This window comes from Tachyglossus aculeatus, chromosome 21 (genome assembly GCF_015852505.1).
Source record: "Tachyglossus aculeatus isolate mTacAcu1 chromosome 21, mTacAcu1.pri, whole genome shotgun sequence".
Taxonomy (NCBI): Eukaryota; Metazoa; Chordata; class Mammalia; order Monotremata; family Tachyglossidae; genus Tachyglossus; species Tachyglossus aculeatus.
The window spans coordinates 58,780,665-58,801,994 of NC_052086.1; the positions used below are offsets into that span (position 1 = coordinate 58,780,665).

At 45.9% G+C, this 21,330-nt stretch overlaps 1 protein-coding gene across 1 annotated transcript in view; it reads right to left on the reverse strand.

Annotated features, from left to right (window-relative positions):
• Positions 1–10,407: 10,407 nt before the first annotated feature.
• LOC119942256 (cytochrome P450 3A24-like) overlaps positions 10,408–21,330 on the reverse strand; it is a 39,611-nt gene continuing 28,688 nt past the window's right edge. The window contains exons 11-13 of the mRNA XM_038762938.1: positions 14,277–14,503; positions 10,932–11,094; positions 10,408–10,482 (exon numbers count right to left, since the gene is read on the reverse strand). Of these exons, the coding sequence (XP_038618866.1) occupies positions 10,408–10,482; positions 10,932–11,094; positions 14,277–14,503 (465 nt within the window). The remainder of the gene's footprint in view (positions 10,483–10,931; positions 11,095–14,276; positions 14,504–21,330) is intronic.

Genomic DNA, 21,330 nt, shown 5'->3' on the forward strand with positions numbered 1-21,330 from the left:
AAGTGGAGAAGCCAGGATTAGCATCCACATCCGTCAGACTTCCAGACCAGTGCTTTTTCCACTAGGCAGCACTGCTTCTGCATGTGTGGAGGTACCCAGGGCAGGCTGGGAGGTAGGACTAGTACTTTGGTACTCTCAAATGATCCATCCTGACTGCACAGTAAAAATTCCATCACAATCAGCTTCCAAGCACTCCACCTCTTCTCCCCATCTTACATATTGGCTTCCTTCAGTTGCGGCTCCCCAGCTCTTGCCCTCTTGGTTCCTCCCAAATGAACGTTTTTCCCTGAACCTTGCTCTTGAATCTAACACCTCCACCCCTCGTTCATGTTGTCCCTGTGGCCGGGAACTCCTTCCCCCTTTCTCCCATAGAGTTCTGTCAGATCACATCTTTCCCTGGGCTCAAAGCCCTCCTAAAACCCCACTTCCTTCGACCAAACTTTCTTGATTATTTTCCAACACTCCAAGTCATACTAACCCAACAGCCACCCCAAGCACTTGCCTATTCTTTTATTCCCATCCTTGGGTTTGGTGAAATACCTCTGGACATTCAATTCTGATTATTTGCAGCTGTTTTTACGACTTTGGGGTGCAAACAGGGAATGTGTCTCTTGCTTCTATTGTACTTTCCCAAATGCTTAGAACAGGGCTTAAAAGTCAGATGGTCTTGGGTTATAATCCCTGCTCCTCTACTTGTCTGCCGTGTGGCTTTGAGCAAGTCACTTAAATTCATTGTGCCTCAGTTGCCTCATCTGTAAAATGGGGATTAAGACTGTGAACCCCATGTAGGACAGGGACTGTGTCCATCCTGATTAGTTTGTATCTACCCCAATGCTCAGTACAGTGCCTGGCACATAGTAAGCACTTAACAAATACCATAAAAAAAAACAGAAAAAAAAGTTCATTGCCCTAAATAAATGCCATTGTTATTACTACTAATGTAATCCATCAGACTGTAAATTTCTTGAGGTAAGGGATTTTTGTCTACCAACTGCATTGTATTCTGGTTCTATCCAGGCTGCCTGGCAGCAACAATCCAGTCAGTCAATCAGTCAGTCATTTGTATTAATTTAACGCTTACTGTGTGCAGAGCACTGCACTAAGATCTGGGGAGAGTACAATATAACAGACGTATTACCTGCTCTCAATGAGTTTACAGTCCAGCTAAGGTTAGAGTGCCTTTCAGGGCATCCTGAGGCATTTCTCAGATTTTCTCAGGAGGTCCAGAAGCTCAATTTCACCTCATTTTCCCCAACACTTTGGTATCTTTTCTCTTTTTCAACCGGTCAGTAGTGGTTTGGCCAGGAGATGCGAGGAAATATATAAGCTCTGACCACCAGGGAGCTACACTTGTCCTACATCTTTCTGATTTCAGGGACATCCCTACTATTTAGCTAAATGTCCCCAAGTTATCAGGAGTCAGGACAATGGAAATGCTCTTCCCCATCTACCCTTCCCACAGGACCTGCTATAGAAACCCCGAGGAAGGCACTCAGACTTTAGAATAGAGGAAACAGGTGATTTTCAGGGAATCGCAAGATTATTTTATGAAATTCTCTTCACCTAAGTTGAACTTAGTTGCCTATCACCGTCTTCAGCCGTGTGACCCTAAAAGGGCAAAGCTCCTAGAGCCTCTTACTCACAGAAATCCATCTGCACCAGCCTCTTCCACCCAACTCTATCCTTTCCCCATGGCTCAGGCTGGAAAAGTAGAGCAAAATTTGGGGAAGAACTTGACCTTTAAAACTAGGAATGTCTATCTTCTAGTGAAGGTGGCTTTTCAAAGGACCATTCCCAGAACTTATGCTTAAAGTTTTTGATGTACTTTGGCTACTACCTCTGACAACTCTACTATGCCCTCTTTTTTTCATTTCCACATGTTTGATACCCTGCTAGCTTTCTTGTTATGTCTACTGTTCAGAAACTGGATAGTCAGTGGTGTGGATGGAAGAAATGTGGATTAAGTAGTGTGAGTTGGGCCTGTGTTCTAATCCTGCTTCTGCCACTTTGTCTGCTGTGTAACCTTGAGCAAGTCACAACTTCTTTGTGCTTCAGTTACCTCTTCTGTAAAATGGGGATTAAGATGTGAGCCCGATGTGGGACAGGGGCTGTGTCCAACAAAATTAGTTTGAATCTATCCTGGCACTTAGTACAGTGCCTGACCCACAGTGAATGCTTAACAAATACAATTAAAAAATGAGCCCACATCTCTGGTTATACAAATGGACAGGAATTCTCTCCCCAGTAAGGTTGGACAACACTCAGTAGTATGCTCCTACCACTCAACTGTAAACTCCCTGTGGGCAGGATTCATGTCTATTATTGTATTGCACTCTCCCAAGAGCTCATTTCAGTGGCCTGCACACTGTAAGCACTCGATAAATTCTACTGATTGATGTGGGACTCCAGTCATCTTCTTGGTGGCTCCATTCTCCTGAGGTAGAAAGGAAAACCATTAAACAATAGTATTGTTTAATGTTATTTGTTAAGCACTAACTTTGTGCAAGGCACTGTACTAAGTGTTGGGGTTGATAGTATTGAGAAGCAGGATGGCCTAATGGAAGGATACCGGGCATGGGAATCAGAGGACTTCTGTCTAAACCTGGCTCTGCCGATTTCTTGCTGTGTGACTTTGGGCAAGTCATTTCTCTGTGCCTCAGTTACCTCATCGGTAAAATGAGGATTAAATCATCCTCCCTTCAATTGAGACTGTGAGCCAGCCCCATGTGGAACAGGGACTGTGTCCAATTGGTAAACTTGTATCTACTCCAGCACTTAAAACAGGGTTTGACATATAGTATTTAACAAATACCATTTTTAAAAGAATCCTAATGTATGAAGAGCATTGTATTAAGCCCTGCCCTCCAGGAGTTTACAATCTGTTACACGTTGGGGCGATGGTTCAATGTAAAAATAATATTAATAATAATAATGGTATATGTTAAGCACTTACTATGTGCCAGGCACTGTACTAAGTGCTGGGATGGGTACAAGCAAATTGGGCTGGGCACAGTCCCTGTCCCAAATGGGACTCACAGACTCAATCCCCATTTTCCTGATGAGGTAACTGAGGCCCCGAGAAGAAACATGCCTTGTCCAAGGTCACACAGCAGACAAGTGGTGGAGCCGGGATTAGAGCCCATGTCCTTCTGATTCCCAGGCTCACGCTCTATTCACTTAGCCATGTAATAATAATAATAATAATAATAATAATAATAATAATAATGACATTTATTAAGCACTTACTATGTGCAAAGCACTGTTCTAAGCACTGGGAGGGTTACAAGGTGATCAGGTTGTCCCATGGGGGGCTCACAGCCTTAATTCCCATTTTACAGATGAGTTAACTGAGGCCCAGAGAAGTTAAGTGACTTGCCCAAAGTCACACAGCTGACAATTGGCGGAGCCGGAATTTGAACTCACAACCTCTGACTCCAAAGCCCAGGCTCTTTCCACTGAGCCATGCTGCTTCCCTTCTCTACCTCTGTTGAGAGGTTAGAGGTCTTTAAGAAATAAGTGTAAGGTTCCTATTATGATCAGGAAACTTAATTGGGGGAAAAGTTGTGGTGTGGGGGAACATTTAACAGGGTATGGTGTCTAAAGTCTTAATGGTATATTAAGGTAACCATTAGAAAGCCCATTTTTACTTCTGGGATCAAGTCAGTCCATCATAATTATTGAGCACTTACCTTGTGCAGAAAACTGTACTAAGTACTTGGGAGAGTATGATAGAACAATAATCAGACACATGCCCTGTCTATGACAAACTTACATTCTATGGGGGGAGACAGACATTAATATAAATTAATAAATTACAGATATGTACCTAAGTGCTGTGGGGCTGGAAAGGGGGGTGATAAAGGGAGCAAGTCAGTGGGACTCAGAAGAAGGGAGTGGAAGAAGAGGAAAGGAGGGCTTAATCAGGGAAGAGCACTTGGAGGAGATGTGCCTTCAATAAGACTTCCAAGGCGGGGCGTGAGTAGTTGTCTGTTGTCTATAAGGAGGGAGGGAATTCCAAATCAGAGGCTGGAAGTGGGTGAGAGGTTGGCGGTGAGATAGGTGAGCATTAGAAGATTGAAGTGTGCGGGCTGGGTTGTAGTAGGAGAGTAATGTGGTGAGGTAAGAGGGGGCAAGATGATTGAGTGCTTTAAAGCCAATGGTGAGGAGTTTTTGTTCGATGTGGACGTAGATGGGCAACTACTGGAGTTTCTTGAGGAGTGGGGAAACATGGTCTGAATGCTTTTGTAGAGAAATGATCTAGGCGGCAGAGTGAGTATGGACTGGAGTGGGGAGAGACAGGAGGCAGGAGGTCAGCAAGGAGGCTGATACAGTAATCAAGGCGGGTTAGGGTAAGTGATTAGATTAACACAGTTTGGATGGAGAGGAAAGGGCAGATTTTAGCAATGTCTTGACCTGCTATTGCTGTCAGGTATTCCCCGTATTTGCTGCCTCCAGCTCCCACTGCTATTTCAAACAATAGGGAGGAGGCAGGAGGACAGCTCAGATTTATAGAAACTTCTGAAGCTCCTTCTTGTCCCGTTGGTTTCCCTTCCTCCCCCCAATCCAACAGTAGATTCCCGCAACTGAAAAAGGACTATGTCCAACCTGATTAGCCTGTATTTACACTTACCCACTCACTCCCTTGGTGGCCTCATTCACTCCCACAGCTTCAACTATCATCTCTACGCTGATGACACCCAGAGCTACATCTCTGCCCCTGCTCTCTTCCCCTCTCTCCAGGCTTACATCTCCTCCTGCCTTCAGGACATCTCCATCTGGATGTCTGCCCGCCACCTAAAACTCAACATGTTCAAGACTGAACTCCTTGTCTTCCCTCCCAAACCCTGCCCTCTCCCTGACTTTCCCATCTCTGTTGGCGGCACTACCATCCTTCCCATCTCACAAGCCTGCAACCTTGGTGTCGTCCTCGACTCCACTCTCTCATTCACCCCTCACATCCAAGTCATCACAAAAACCTGCCGGTCTCAGCTCAGCAACATTGCCAAGATCCGCCCTTTCCTCTCTATCCAAACTGCTACCCTGCTGGTTCAAGCTCTCATCCTATCCCGTCTGGACTACTGTATCAGCCTTCTCTCTGATCTCCCATCTTCATGTCTCTCCCCACTTCAATCCATACTTCTTGCGCTGCCTGGATTGTCTTTGTCCAGAAACGCTCTGGGCATGTTACTCCCCTCCTCAAAAATCTCCAGTGGCTACCAATCAATCTGCACATCAGGCAGAAACTCCTCACCCTCGGCTTCAAGGCTGTCCTCGCCCCCTCCTACCTCACCTCCCTTCTCTCCTTCTACAGCCCACCCTGCACCCTCCGCTCCTCTGCCGCTAATCTCCTCACCGTGCCTCGTTCTCGCCTGTCCCGCCATCGACCCTTGGCCCACATCATCCCCCGGGCCTGGAATGCCCTCCCTCTGCCCATCTGCAAAGCTAGCTCTCTTGCTCCCTTCAAGGCCCTACTTCTCAGTAGGCTCACCTCCTCCAGGAGGCCTTCCCAGACTGAGCCCCTTCCTTCCTCTCCCCCTTGTCCCCCTCTCCATCCCCCCATTTTACCTCCTTCCCTTCCCCACAGCACCTGTATATATGTATATATGTTTGTACATATTTATTACTCTATTTATTTATTTATTTTACCTGTACATATCTATTCTATTTATTTTATTTTGTTAGTATGTTTGGTTTTGTTCTCTGTCTCCCCCTTTTAGACTGTGAGCCCACTGTTGGGTATGGACTGTCTCTGTATGTTGCCAACTTGTACTTCCCAAGCGCTTAGTACAGTGCTCTGCACACAGTAAGCGCTCAGTAAATACGATTGATTGATTGATTGATTACCTCAATGATTAGGTCAGTGTCTGGCACAGTTAGCACTTAACAAATACCATAAAAAAAATTGCCCCTTGAGTGAGTCCATCGAGAACCAGGCAAACCATCTCTACTACCCTCGTGGTAATGTCAGTCAATGAGTCATTTGTATTTATTGAGTATTTAACTGTGTGCAGAGTGCTGTACTAAGCACTTGGGTCTAGAGGAACAATGTCATTATTCTATGATCTTATGTCTTAATGAACCATAAAGAACATTTAATAAAGCTCCTGGGGGATAAGGACTAATTTGATTCATCTCTTATTGCATTCTTCCCTAGCACTTAGTACAGCACATTGCACTGTCAGACCTCAGTAAGTATCACTGAACTGAGAGCCATCTCTGTTTGAGAAATTGCCCAGGGTACAGTATAAAGCAAGGCATGATCTGTGACTGAAGGCAAAGCTTAATCCAATATATTTTATTAAAACTAATTAAGAAGATTAAAGCATCAAAAAATTATACACTAGATATTGCATCAGAGCCTGTCACTTTCCAAATATTGTGCCTTCTACATGAGCAAGAATTCTCCCCTGAAAATGTTGGGTGAGCAAAATGATAGAATATTAAAAAGGACAAAATACAAGACTAAGTATGTTTAAAATCCTCATGCCAGTGGACAGCACTGGAAAACTGGGACCTCGTAATCTCATAGCCAACACCACGCTCCCTCCCACTTAGTCACTGATAAACAAAAGCCATTAAGAATATAAATCAATTGTATTTACTAAATGCTTACTGTGAGCAGAGCACTGTACTTTGTGCTTGGGAGAGTACAGTATAACAGAGTTGGTAGACACCGCTCCATGCCCAGGCTGTTGATGATAGCAGCCCACTATCTGGGTCCAATCTCCATTAGTTATCTCCCTGCAGTCTGGACTACGTATAGGTACTTATTAACTAACAATGCTTAAAATACCCAAGATTTTTTGAGGACTCAGAGAAAGTCATAACTGAAAAGTGAAGCCTGAAATGAAGAAGCCCTCTCTGGTTCATTTAATGATTAGAAAAGGAAAATTGCTGAAAATCCTTATGCTGTGTGTTCCTTACACAGTAATAATAATTATGATATTAAGTGCCAAGCACTGTACTAAGCACTGGACAGGTAGTAGATAACAGGTTTGACACAGTTTCTGTGCCATATGGGGCTCACAGCCTAGGTAGGAGGGATTTAATTCCCATTTTACAGATGAGGAAACTATGTCACAGAGAAGTTAAGTTGCTTGCTCAAGGTCACACAGCAGACAACTGTCAGAGTCAGGATTAGTACCCAATTCTTCTGACTCCCAGGCCTGTGCTTGTTCCATTAATATGGATGTTCTGCCAGGAGAAGCAACACAGCACAGTGGAAAGAGCCTGGGCTTGGGAATCAAAGGACCTGGACAATAATCGTACCTCCGCCACTTGCTTGCAAGCCCCTTCACTTTTTCTGGCCTCAGTTTCCTCATCTGCAGAGTGGGGATTTAATACCTGTTCTCCCTCCTATTTAGACTGCGAGCCCATGTGGGATCTGATTATCTTGTGTCCACCCCACCCAGAAGTGCCTCAGCACCATGGCAGATGCTTGGGATTATACCAAAGTTGGCTCAAAGACAGTCACAGAGAATTTTCCTGGCTGCAGCCCGGGATCTGTCAGCTCTGCAGTGGCAAGGAGAATGACACACCCTGACACAAAGTCTCTGCCCCGCCAGCTGCCCTGGCCCCATCTCCCATCCCCCTGCCTGCGCCTCTATCTCAGCTGGGCCAGGAAATGTGCACACGTCTGCCCCGTGGGAGGGAGGAACAGCCTGGGAGGAAGGAAGAAAGGAAGGGAGGACCCAGAGAATTCACTCACAATCTGGGCAGTGCAGCTCGAGGCTGCCTCCCATGTTCTGGAGTCTCCAAACCACCTCACTTGCTGCTCTCCTTCATCCCCTGGGGAGTATGGAGGGGCAGAAGAGAAGAACTATCCAGCTAAAGAGGTCACGTTGCCAGTTCTGGGGCTGCTTCAGGGACTGCTCCAGGATTGCTCTGGGAACTGCTCTAAGATTGCTCTGGGGACTGCTTCAGGATTGTTCTGGGATTGCTCTGGGGACTGCTCTGGAGACTGCTCCAGGGACTGCCCCAAGATTGCTCTGGAGACTGGTCTGGGAGTGCTCTGAGGTGGCTCTGAGGGCTCCTCTGGGGATTGCTCCAGGGACTACCAAGGGAGTAATAATAATAATGATGGCATTTATTAAGCATTTATTATGTATTACCCTTCTGCATCAACTACGCTTTTGGCCGTGTCCCCCTTAAGCACTTCGATACTCTCCCCGGCTGCATGGCACGGCACTCACCTCCCTATCCTATGGCTATAATTCTATTTGTTCCAATGACTTTGATACCTGTCTACATGTTTTGTTTTGTTATCTGTCTCCCCCTTCTAGACTGTGAGCCTGTTGTTGGGTAGGGACCGTCTCTATATGCTTCCGACTTGTACTTCCCAAGCGCTTAGTACAGTGCTCTGCACACAGTAAGCACTCAATAAATACGACAATGAATGAATGAATGAATGAATGAGGTCATGCTTCTCAAAGCACCTAATAAATTCAGCACTTAGAACAGTGCTTGGCACGTAGTAAGCACTTAACAAATACCGTCATCATTATTATTAAATACTATTACTATCAATCACTTAATGATCTCTGACAGACATATCTTCATCTGCTAATTAAGCTCTCTTACCAGTTAGGCTTTTTCTCTAGTTTCTTCCCAGACTACTCTGTTGCCCCTTCCCTCTACTCAGCCCAGGCAGACTCACTGCTTAAATCACAAAGCAAAGGAGACACCTCCTGAATGTAGTTAAGGGAAGTTTCTTAATTGAGGTGCATTGTTGATTATAAGAAAAAAATATCTGTGGTTGTTCTAAGCTAGCCTTGCAAATAAATTCAAATAATTAACAAGCCCAAACCTATTTTTACTACCTCATTTTCCACCAGAATGGTTTTCCGTTAGAATAAGAAATGAAATCAGCATTCTAGTCTTCCAGCATGCAGTATTCTCCCCAGAAAAGTAGGCAATCAATTATATTTGTTGAGTGTTTACTGTGGGCAGAGCACTGTACTAAGTGCTTGAGAGAAAACAATATAACTGAGTTGGTAGATATGATCCCCAAGGTTCAGTGCTTGGTCCCCTTCTGTTCTCGATCTACACGCACTCCCTTGGTGACCTCATTTGCTCCCACGGTTTCAACTATCATCTCTACGCTGATGACACCCAGATCTACATCTCTGCCCCTGCTCTCTCACCATCTCTCCAGGCTCGCATCTCCTCCTGCCTTCAGGACATCTCCATCTGGATGTCTGCCCACCACCTAAATCTCAACATGTCGAAGACTGAACTCCTTGTCTTCCCTCCCAAACCTTGCCCTCTCCCTGATTTTCCCATCTCTGTTGACGGCACTACCATCCTTCCTGTCTCACAAGCCCGCAACCTTGGTGTCATCCTCGACTCCGCTCTCTCATTCACCCCTCACATCCAAGCCGTAACCAAAACCGGCCGGTCTCAGCTCCGCAGCATTGCCAAGATCCGCCCTTTCCTCTCCATCCATACCACTACCCTGCTCATTCAAGCTCTCATCCTATCCCGTCTGGACTACTGCATCAGCCTTCTCTCTGATCTCCCATCCTTGTGTCTCTCTCCACTTCAATCCATACTTCATGCTGCCTCCCAGATTATCTTTGTCCAGAAATGCTCTGGGCATATTACTCCCCTCCTCAAAAATCTCCAGTGGCTACCAATCAATCTGCGCATCAGGCAGGAACTCCTCACACTGGGCTTCAAGGCTCTCCATCACCTCGCCCACTCCTACCTCACCTCCCTTCTCTCCTTCTACAGCCCAGCCTGCACCCTCCGCTCCTCCGCCGCTAATCTCCTCACCGTACCTCGTTCTCGCCTGTCCCGCCATCGACCCCCGGCCCACGTCATCCCCCGGGCCTGGAATGCCCTCCCTCTGCTCATCTGCCAAGCTAGCTCTCTTGCTCCCTTCAGGCCCTACTGAGAGCTCACCTCCTCCAGGAGGCCTTCCCAGACTGAGCCCCTTCCTTCCTCTCCCCCTCACCCCCCCTCCATCCCCCCATCTTACCTCCTTCCCTTTCTCACAGCACCTGTATATATATATATATGTTTGTACATATTTATTACTCTAGTTATTTATTTATTTTACTTGTACATATCTATTCTATTTATTTTATTTTGTTAGTATGTTTGGTTGTGTTCTCTGTCTCCCCCTTTTAGACTGTGAGCCCACTGTTGAGTAGGGACTGTCTCTATATGTTGCCAATTTGTACTTCCCAAGTGCTTAGTACAGTGGTCTGCACATAGTAAGCGCTCAATAAATACGATTGATGATGATGATGGTGATTCCTGCCTCAAATGACAAGTGGTTTATTCTAAGGTTATCATTTCCATTGAGTGTAAGATTCAAGATTTCCAGTTCTTGCTTTCAGAGAAAGTGGGAAAAGCGTTCTTCTAACCGACCTAATTCTGTTTCTAGTCTTCAGAATCCATTTTTTATCTGGGGACAAGTTTCAGAAGGATCGGCTTCTTGGGTTTCATAAAACCCTTTGAATCCACTTCTAGGGGGATCTGAGGAGAAAAGGAAAAGGAAGCCAGTAAATAGAGGAAGATTTCAAAATGGACAGCTGTAACACTAACATTCTGACATACTGACTGAAGCAAAACCTTCTAAATAAATTAGAATTCCCCAATGGTCATAACAGCCCTTCATCCTTTTATTTTTTTTCTTTTCATGTAGAGCCAAGAGTTGTGGCTTACTGCAAAACGTGATTCCAACTCGAGCAACAGAGCCTGTGTGGACAAATGCAATGAAAAACCCTGTCACAAGAGAAACTGCCGCTTCTCAACAAGCCTAGCTGACAAGTTGAAGGGCAGCACATGTTGCTTCCTAATCTTAGAGGCTCAGACACACTGGGCTTAAACTGACTGATTTAATCTCTAGTGGGAGCAGCATGGAGATCAACAGTTGTTCCTGGAAGTCATTAGCACCACGGTGAAGCAGAAAGTGGGTTTCTCACCGGGGTCTCTTTGCAAGGCTCCATGGAGAAATTCTGCAGCAGGGTAATCAGAGCAGCTTTCAGGTTGAGGAGGGCAAATCTCATTCCAATGCAGTTTCTGGGACCAGCTCCAAAGGGCAGAAAGATATAGGGATCGCGTGAAGCTCTCTCCTCCTTACTGAACCTGGTGCCAATGAGTGAGATGGTCAGAAAGATGAGGAGGAGGCCGGTGAGGTCTCCCTTTTGTTTTGACAAAGACCAGCACTCCATGACCCTCCATCACTATCACCCCTCTTACCAAGACCCCGGGCTGCTTTTTCCTTAGCTGAAATTAGGAGTGTCTGATCTTGGGGTTGTGAATGTCTGGAAATTGACAGTTCCTGGAATCTGTGATAAACAGGAATCAGCTGGTCTAACCCAGCCAATGTCCCCTCTGTCTCTTTCTTGGTGAAATGCCCCCCATCCCTTTTCACTATTCAATCTGCCTGTGTTTATATGCATTATCTTTTTTATAGTATCTGTTATGTGCTTAACATGTACCAGGTACTTACTAAGCACTGGCATATATTTAAATTAATCAGGTTAGACACAGTCCCTGTCCCACATGCGGCTCAAAGTTTTAATCCCCAATTTAAGGATGAGGTAACAGAGGCACATAGATGTGAAGTGACTTGCACAAGGTCAAACAGCAGACAAGTGGTGAGCCACATTAGAAGTTGGGTCTCTCTACCTTCCAAGCCCATGCTCTTTCCACTAGACCACGCTGCTTCTCTGTTCAAAAACCCACCTAAGCCCAGGGTGAGCATGCATATGGTTCACAGAAAGTTCTCTCTCTCCAGACCAACCCAAGATTGTCTTGCATCTGCTGTTTCAAATAAATATTGGATTCTTTTCCTAAGTTTCTGAGCAGTAACAATAATGGCATCGATAAAGCACTTGCTATGCTCCAAGCATTATGTTAAGCATTGGGTGAGATGCAACTCAATAAGATAGGATGAACTTGCCCCCCACCCCCACCCTGAGATTATGGGGCTCACTGTCTAGAGGGAGGGAAAACAAATATTTAACCACCAATTTACAGATGAGGAAACTGAGGCAGAGAGAGGCTCAGTGACTTTCCCCAAGATCGCAGGTGGTGGAGGGGGCATTCGAACCCAGGTTCCCCTAGATTCTCAGTTGTAAGCCCCTTACACTAGGCAACACTGCTTGTCTATACCTTCCTTCCTCCAGACATGAGGTCCTGAGACAAGAAGGCTCAGTTCAAGGGGAATTGATAACAAGAAGAGTCTTCCCCTCTAGACTGTAAACTCACTGTAGACAGGGAATGCATCTGTTTATTATTGTAGTGTCCCCTCCCAAGCACTTAGTATGGTGCTTTGCACACAGTAATCGTTCAGTAACTACGACTGACTGACTGACTATATTACAGTTGCTACCATGGAGCCCACACTTATAACATTTGGGTCAGTGTACCCAGGACTCAGATGCCATTACAAATTACATGAATGCTTAACCGAGCAAGACTGGCTTATAACCACAGTGGGAAAACTGTGCTTTATTTTTACCCTTGTTTCTAATCTGCCTGGCCCAAGTCAGACCCCCATGTGACTCTGGTATAAATAAGGTCACAGCTGCTAGAAGCTGGCTTCAGCGGCCATTTCTTCAGTTGTATCGGTGAAAGTCCGTGTCTAGAGTGTAGAGGGATATCATAAAGCCTCTGGCTGGAGATGCTGGGATTGGATGTCCAGGATTCCTGTCCCATTCAAGCATTGTAATGGATTTTCTTGGTCATTCATTCATTCATTCATTCAGAGGTATTTATTGAGTGCTTAATCTGTGCAGAGCACTGTACTAAGCGCTTGGGAAGTACAAATCTGCAACAGAGACAGTCCCTACCAAACAATGGGCTCACAGTTAAGAAGGGGAGACAGACAACAAAACAAGTAGACAGGCATTAATACGATCAGAATAAATAGAATTATAGCTATATACACATTATTAATAAAATAAATAGAGTAATAAATATGTACACATAAAATAGAGTAATAAATATGTACAAGTATATACAAGTGCTGTGGGGAGGGGAAGGGGGTAGAGCAGGGGGCGGTGATGGGGAGGAACAGGAGAGGAAAAAGGGGGGCTCAGTCTGGGAAGGCCTCCTGGAGAAGGTGAGCTCTCAGTAGGGCTTTGAAGGGAGGAAGAGAGCTAGTTTGGTGGCTGTATGGAGGGAGGGCATTCCAGGCCAGAGGTAAGACGTGAGTCAGGGGTCGACCAGAATGAGGCACAGTGAGGAGGTTAGTGGCATAAGAGTGGAGGGTGTGGGCTGGGCTGTAGGAGAGAAGGGAGGTGAGGTAGGTGGGGGCCAGGTGATGAAGAGCCTTGAAGCCGAGAGTGAGGAGTTCTTGCTTGCTTGATAGGCAACTACTGGGGATTTTTGAGGAGGGGAGTGGCATGCCCAGAGCATTTCTGTACAAAGATAATCCGGGCAGCAGAGTGATGTATAGACTGAAGTGGGGAGAGTAAGGAGGATGGGAGATCAGAAAGGAGGCTGATGCAGTAATCCAGGTGGGATAGGATGAGAGATTGAACAAGCAAGGTAGCAGTTTGGATGGAGAGGAAAGGGTGGATCTTGGTGATGTTGTGGAGGTGAGACTGGTAGGGTTTGGTGACGGACTGGATGTGTGGGATGATTGAGAGAGCCGAGTCAAGGATGACACCAAGGTTGCAGGCTTGTGAGACGGGAAGGGTGGTAGTGCCATCCACAGTGATGGGAAAGTCAGGGAGAGGACAGGGTTTGGGAGGGAAGTTAAGGCGCTCAGTCTTGGACATGTTGAGATTTAGGTAGCGGGCAGACATCCAGGTGGAGATGTCCTGAAGGAAGGAGGAGATACAAGCCTGGAGGGAGGGAAAGAAAATGGGGTGGAGATGTAGATTTGTGTGTCATCAGTGAAGAGGTGACAGTTGACCCCGTGGGAGCGAATGAGTTCACCAAGGAAGTGAGTATAGATGGAGAACAGAAGGTGAACAAGAACTGACCCTGGAGGAACCCCCACAGTAAGGGGATGGGAATGAAGAAGTGAAGAATGTCAATAGTAAAAGGAACAGTGCATTCATGATCAGAAGGCTTGGGAGTCAGAAGCTCATGAGTTCTAATCCCTGCTACACCACTTCTCTGCTCTGTGATCTTGACTTCTCTGTGCCTCTGTCCCCTCATCTGTATAATGGGGAGTGAGACTGTGATCCCCATGTAGGACAGGGACTGTGTCCAACCCAGTTATCTTGTATCTACCCCAGTGCTTAGAACAGTGCCTGGCACATAGTAAGCACTTAACAAATGCCATAGTTATTAACTACTTCTTAACTTACCTCTCAGGGCGGAACTCTTCAGGCTCTGGCCAATGCTCTGGATCCCGATGCAGAACAAAGGCTGGTATAATAACCACTGTCCCCTTGGGAATGGTCAACCCTTTGATTTGGATCGTTTCCTTACAGACTCTCTCTATTCGACCTCCTGGGGGGAAGAGCCTGAGGGTCTCCTGGACAACCATATCGAGATAATCCATCTGGGAGATGGACTCATAAATGGGGCTGGCCTAGAGGAGAGAGAGATTTGGGAAGGAGAAAGTCCAGATCACATTAAAACCCCCCACCCCCTCCCCCGACCACCAACACAGGTACACACACAAACCTGAGCAGAAGTATGCAAAAACCAACTTTCCCAACTTTCAGACTCTGGGTAGGTTGCTGTGGTTTCGCCCTGCCTGGTACCATGAGGAGCTGAGGATGAAGCTTTCATAATACTACTACTATTAATAATAGCAATAACAGTGGTATCTGTTAAGCACTTACTCTGTGCCAGGCACTGTTCCAAGTGCTGGGGTAGAGACAAGCTCATTGGGTTGGACGCAGTCCCTGTTTCTCATGGGGTTCACAGTCTAAGTGGAAGGGAATAGAATCTAAGCCTCATTTTACTGAGGCACAGAGAAGTTAAGTGAGTTGCCCAAGGTCACACAACATGCAAGTAATAGAGCCATTATTAGAACCCAGGTCTTCTGACTCCCAAGCCTGTACCCTTTTCCCTAGGGCAAGCTGCTTCTCTAAGCCTTCTAATCATGAATGAACTGTTCCATTTACTACTGACATTTTACACTTCATTTTAGCTTTCTATTTCTTTCCTCTCTCTTTCCCAGGGTTTGTCTCCATCCCTGGTGCCTTCTTTTATCCTCCCCTTGATTGTGACTGAATGTGAGTCATCAGTGGGCCAGAAGCTTTATCTGCATTACTATCCATGTATTTTTCTCAGTTCTTTGTAAGTGCTCTGCCCACTATTATTAGTGCTTTAATAAAAGAGAGGAGAACCAAGCTCTACTGCTTTCTAAACAGGGTTAAGACATTGAAAGGTTTGGATAGACAGCTGAAAAAAAAAGAAACATAAGGTTTTCCCTTGGCCATGCCTCACTGCCCTGATGGAGGGACACAGCAAACTAAATAGTTGTCTCCATGGCCTAGCTTCATTCATTCAATCATATATGTTGAATGCTTACTGTGTGCAAAGTACTGTACTGATCCCTTGGGGGAGTACACATTCCCTCCCCATAACACTAGGACCACATGAGATAGCATTTCTGCAAAAGAAGTAGCTTTTTTAACCTGACACTGCACCAAGAGTTCAAAATTTTCCTAAAGGCCATATAATTTCCCATAATAGATTTGTAGCTGCCTTAAATCACTTCTGATGAAATTCAAATTAGATGCTCTGTGCTAGCCTCTGCCAGCTCAGGTCTCTCAATCAATCAGTGGTATTTATTGTCTGTTGACCTTGAGCAGAGCTCAAGTAGTAGTAATAATAATAATGATGGCATTTGTTAAGTGCTTATCCCCAGTGCTTAGAACAGTGCTTTGCATATAGTAAGTGCTTAACAAATGCCATTATCATTATTATTATTAATAATAATGATGATGGCATTTATTAAATGCTTACTATGTGCAAAGCACTGCTCTAAGCACTGGGGAGGTTACAAGGTGATGAGGTTGTCCCACGGGGGGCTCACAGTGTTCACCCCCATTTTATAGATGAGGTAACTGAGGCTCACAGAAGTAAAGTGACTTGCCCAAAGTCACACAGCTGACAAGTGGCAGAGCCGGGATTTGAACCCATGACCTCTGACTCCCAAGCCCGGGCTCTTTCCAAGTTGATATGCATGATCCCTGCACTTCAAAGAGTTTACAATCAAGAGGAAGAACTTACACGGGCCATTGTTATTCCTTAGTGTTCACTAGCCCATGCATCAATGTGCCCTTTACACAAAATAAAAATGCTAAATTTTTGGGCAGGAGAAATTGGGAACACTCCTGGTTACCCAACTACTAAGATATGAAGCAGGATGGTATAATGGATAGACTATGGGCCTGGGAGTCGAAAGGTCATGGATTCTAATCTTGGCTCCACCACTTGTCTACTGTGTGACCTTGGGCAAGTCACTTCACTTCTCTGGACCTCAGTTACCTCATTTGTAAAATGGGGATTAAGAGTGTGAGCCCAATGTGGGACAGGGACTGTGTCCAACCCAATTTGCTTGGCTCCACCCTAGCACTTAGTACAGTACCTGGCACATAGTAAGCACTTAACAAATACCATAATTATTATGATTATTATTATTATATCCAGCACTTAGAACAGTGCTTGGCATATAGTAAGCACTTAACTGATACCATCATTATTATTATTATTATTATCATTATTACTATTATGTGTGGGCCACATTCAGAACCAGATTACTGCAGGGGCTCATTCATTCAGTCATTCATTCAATTGTATTCATTGAGCACTTACTGTGTGCAGAGCACTGTACTAAGCACTTAGGAAGTATAAATTGGTAACATATAGAGACAGTCCCTACCCAACAGCGGGCTCACAGTATAGAAGGGAGAGACAGACAGCAAAACAAAACATATTAACAAAATAAAATAAATAGAATAAATGTGTACAAGTAAAATAAATAAATAGAGTAATAAATATGTACAAACATATATACATATATATAAATACAGGTGCTGTGGGGAGGGGAAGAAGGTAAGGCGGGGGGATGGGGAGGGGGAGGGGGAGGAGGGGGAGAGAAAGGAGGTGGCTCAATCTGGAAAGGCCTCCTGGAGGAGGTGAGCTCTCAGTAGGGCTTTGAAGGGAGGAAGAGAGCTAGCTTGGTGGATGTGTGGAGGGAGGGCATTCCAGGCCAGGGGGAGGATGTGGGCCGGGGTCGACAGTGGGACAGGTGAGAATGAGGCACAGTGAGGAAGTTAGAGGCAGAGGAGCGGAGGGTGCGGGCTGGGCTGGAGAAGGAAAGAAGGGAGGTGAGGTAGGAGGGGGTGAGGTGATGGAAAGCCTTGAAGCCGAGGGTGAGAAGTTTTTGCCTGATGCGTAGGCTGATTGGTAGCCACTGGAGATTTTTGAGGAGGGGAGTAACATGCCCACAGTGTTTCTGCACAAAGATGATCCGGGCAGCAGCGTGAAGTACAGATTGAAGTGGAGAGAGACAGGAGGATGGGAGATCAGAGAGGAGGCTGACGCAGTAATCCAGTCAGGATAGGATGAGAGATTGAATGAGCGGGGTAGCGGTTTGGATGGAGAGCAAAGGGCAGATCTTGGCAATGTGGGGGGGAGCTCCGAGTTTCGTCTCCCTCCCTCAGTGAGGGGCAATCATAAGTCTCGTGATCCTGTGAATATGGCCTTCACCAATAACATAACTGTAAGCTTGTTGTTGGCAGGGAACGTGTCTATTACATTATTATATTCTACTCTCCCAAGCACTTAGTACCGTGATCTCACACAGTAAGTGCTCAGTAGATACAATTGATTGGCTGACTGACATGCTCAGTGGTCATTTTAACTGTCTTCACACTGTGGATAACATGGGAAAGGGGTTTTTGGAAATCGTTTTGGGGAACATGCAGGTGAAGCTTGGCTTTGTCCTCCAGGTTCTACTCTGGCCCGGCCACTGCTACTACCCGAGCCTGGCATGGCTAGCTCTTACAGGGACTGCTAGCTTGGAGAGACTGGGGACCAGCTGGGATGGGCGAAAGGATGGGAGCCCAGAGGTCGTGGGTTCTAATCCCAGCTCTGCCACTTGTCAGCTGTGTGACTTTGGGCAAGTCACTTAGCTTCTCTGTGCCTCAGTGACCTCATCTGTAAAATGGGGATTGACTGTGAGCCCCATGTGGAACAACCTGATTATCTTGTATCCCCCCAGTGCTTAGAACAGTGCTTGGCACATAGTGAGTGCCAAACAAATACCATTATTATTATTATTATTATTATTAGAGAGCACTGGTCTGAAAGTCAGAAGGACCTGGGTTCTAATTCTTGCTCTAACACATCAGCTGTGTGAAACTGAGTAAATCATTTTTCACTTCTCTGGGCCTCAGTTCCCTCATCTGTAAAATGGGAGTTAAGAGTGTGAGCCCCTTGTGGGACAGGGGCGGTGTCCAACCTGATTAACTTGAATATACCCCAGCATTTAAAACAGTGCTTAGCATATAGTAAGTGCTTAACAAGTACTATTCTTTTTCTTATTGTTGTTATTATTAAAAGATGTAACTGGGAGATCCTTTCAGTCTCCCCACTTGGGATTTGCTTCTGTCCTGGGACTGCGCGGAGGTCTTCTTTGGAGGGAGTATGGGGGCAGTGGCCCCAGCGGACACAGGATTGAGGCTGCCAAAGGGACCTTTCTCACTCCCTTCTGCATCTCCCTGGCTTATGGGGAGGGAAGCCTGAGTCCCATCCTCCTCCCCCAGTGAGGGGCCATCATAAGTCTCGTGATCCCGTGAATATTCATTTATTCATTCAATCGTATTTATTGAGCGCTTACTGTGTACAGAGCTCTGTGCTTAGTGCTTGGGAAGTACAAGTCAGCAACATGTAGAGATGGTCCCTACCCAATAATATCACAAAGATGGAGCCTGAAATAGGCAGATGTCAAGATAACCACTGTGCATGTGCTGTGAAGGAAGGAGCAGGAGGGGATCAGCAGCAGGGATTTCAGGTCTTGCCCTGCCACCCCTCCTGCTGCCCTAGACTGTAAGCTTGTTGTTGGCAGGGAATGTGTCTATTACATTATTATACTGTACTCTCCCAAGCACTTAGTACCATGATCTCACACAGTAAATGCTCAGTAGATACAATTGATTGGCTGACTGACATGCCCAGTGGTCATTTTAACTGTCTTCACACTGTGGATAACATAGGAAAGGGTTGTTTGGAAATTGTTTTGGGGGATGTGCGGGTGAAGCTTGGCTTTGTCCTCCAGGTTCTACTCTGGCCCTGCTACTGCTACTACCCGAGCCTGGCATGGCTAGCTCTTACAGCGACTGCTAGCTTGGAGAGACTGGGGACTGGCTGGGGTAGGCAAAAGGATGGGAAGCCCAAGAGATTGGTCCATGGCAGCGTGCCTCAGTGGAAAGAGCCCGGGCTTGGGAGTCAGAGGTCATGGGTTATAATCCCGGTTCTGCCACTTGTCAGCTGTGTGACTTTGGGCAAGTCACATAACTTTTCTGTGCCTCAGTGACCTCATCTGTAAAATGGGGATTAAGACTGTGAGCCCCATGTGGGACAACCTGATTACCCTGAATCTATCCCAGAGCTTAGAACAGTGCTTGGCACATAGTGAGCACCTAACAAATACCATCATCATCATCATCATCATTATTATTATTATTAGAGAGCATGGGTCTGAGAGTCAGAAGGACCTGGGTTCTAATTCTTGCTGTAACATGTGTGCTGTGTGAAGCTGAGTACATCATTTTTCACTTCTCTGGGCCTCAGTTCCCTCATCTGTAAAATGGGAGTTAAGAGTGTGAGCCCTTGAGGGACAGGGATGGTGTCCAAACTGATTAACTTGTATCTACCCCAGCATTTAAAACAGTGCTTAGCATATAGTAAGTGCTTTAACAAGTACTATTCTTCTTATTATTATATATTTTTATAAGATGTGACTGGGAGATCCTTTCAGTCTCACCACTCGGGATCTGCATTTGTCCAGGGCCTGCAGGGAGGCCTTCTATGGAGGAAGAATGTAGGCAGTCGCTCTAGCTGACACAGGATCGAGGCTGCCAAAGGGACCTTTCCCACTTCCTTCTGCATCTCCCTGGCTTGCTCCCTCAGTTCTTTCCCCCTTCCAGTCCCACAGAGCTTATGTACATATCTGTAATACATTTATTTACATTAATTTCTGTCTCCCTTCCCAGACTGTAAGTTCATTGTGAGCAGGGAATGTGTCTGTTTACTGTTGTATTGTACTCTCCCAAATACTTAGTACAGTGTTCTGCACACAGTAAACTCTCAATACATACGATTTGAATGACTGGTGCGAGAGTGTTCGGTGCTGGACAGGTTCAGGAATGTAGGTAACCTCCTCCCGAGACCTTCTGGCTGCCCCTTGCTTACTCCAGCCCTCTTTCTGCCCTGGACCTGGAGGGTACCACATGGGCTGCTGTTAGGTGGGCCTCTGAATGGTTTGCCTGGTCTGGGTTTAAAGACAGATGAGTTCCTGAGAGCGCAGGTGGTGGGCTGCCAATTTAAAAGGCCCTATCCCTCTTTCTGCCACCTTTTCATATAATCCAGTGCTAATGGCTGTGTACAGGAGGGTCACAGTCTAAGAGGAAGGGATAGCACGGATTTATTACCATTTTATATATGAGGAAACTGAGGCACAGGGAGGTTAAGTGACTGACCAGAGGTCACCCAGTAGTGGCAGAGCCGGTTCTCTTGACTTTCAGTCACCCATTCTTTCAACTAGGCCAGACACTCTCCCAAAGCACTTAGAATGGTAATAATAACAATTGTGGGATTTGTTAAGTGCTTAGAGAAGCAGCATGGTCTAGTGGATAGAGGATGAGTCTGGGAATCAGAAGGACCTGGGTTCTAATCCTGGCTCCATCACTTGATGATGAGGGCATTTGTGCCAGGCACTGTTCTAAGCGCTACCTGCTGTGTGACTTGGGCAAGTCACTTAACTTCTCTGTGCCTCAGTTATCTCATCCACAAAACCGGGATTAGGACTGTGAGCCCCATGTGGGACAGGGATTGAGTAACCTGATTTCCTTGTATCTACCCCAATGCCTAGAACAGTGCCTGGTACATAGTAAGTGCTTAACAAATACCATAAAAAAGTGCTCACTGTGTGCCAAGTCCCATAAAAAGCACTGGGTCAGTTACAAAATAATCAGGTCAGCCACAGTCCCTAACCCTCATATTGTTCACAGTCAAAGTAAGAGGGACAACAGGAATGTAATCCCCATTTCGCAGATGAAGAAACTGAAGTATAGAGATGTTACACAGCAAGAAGACATTGGTTGATAGATGGAGTAGACCTCTTGTGGTCTCTATCAGATTTGGTATTAGAAACATTATTCATATGTTGGCAGTAGC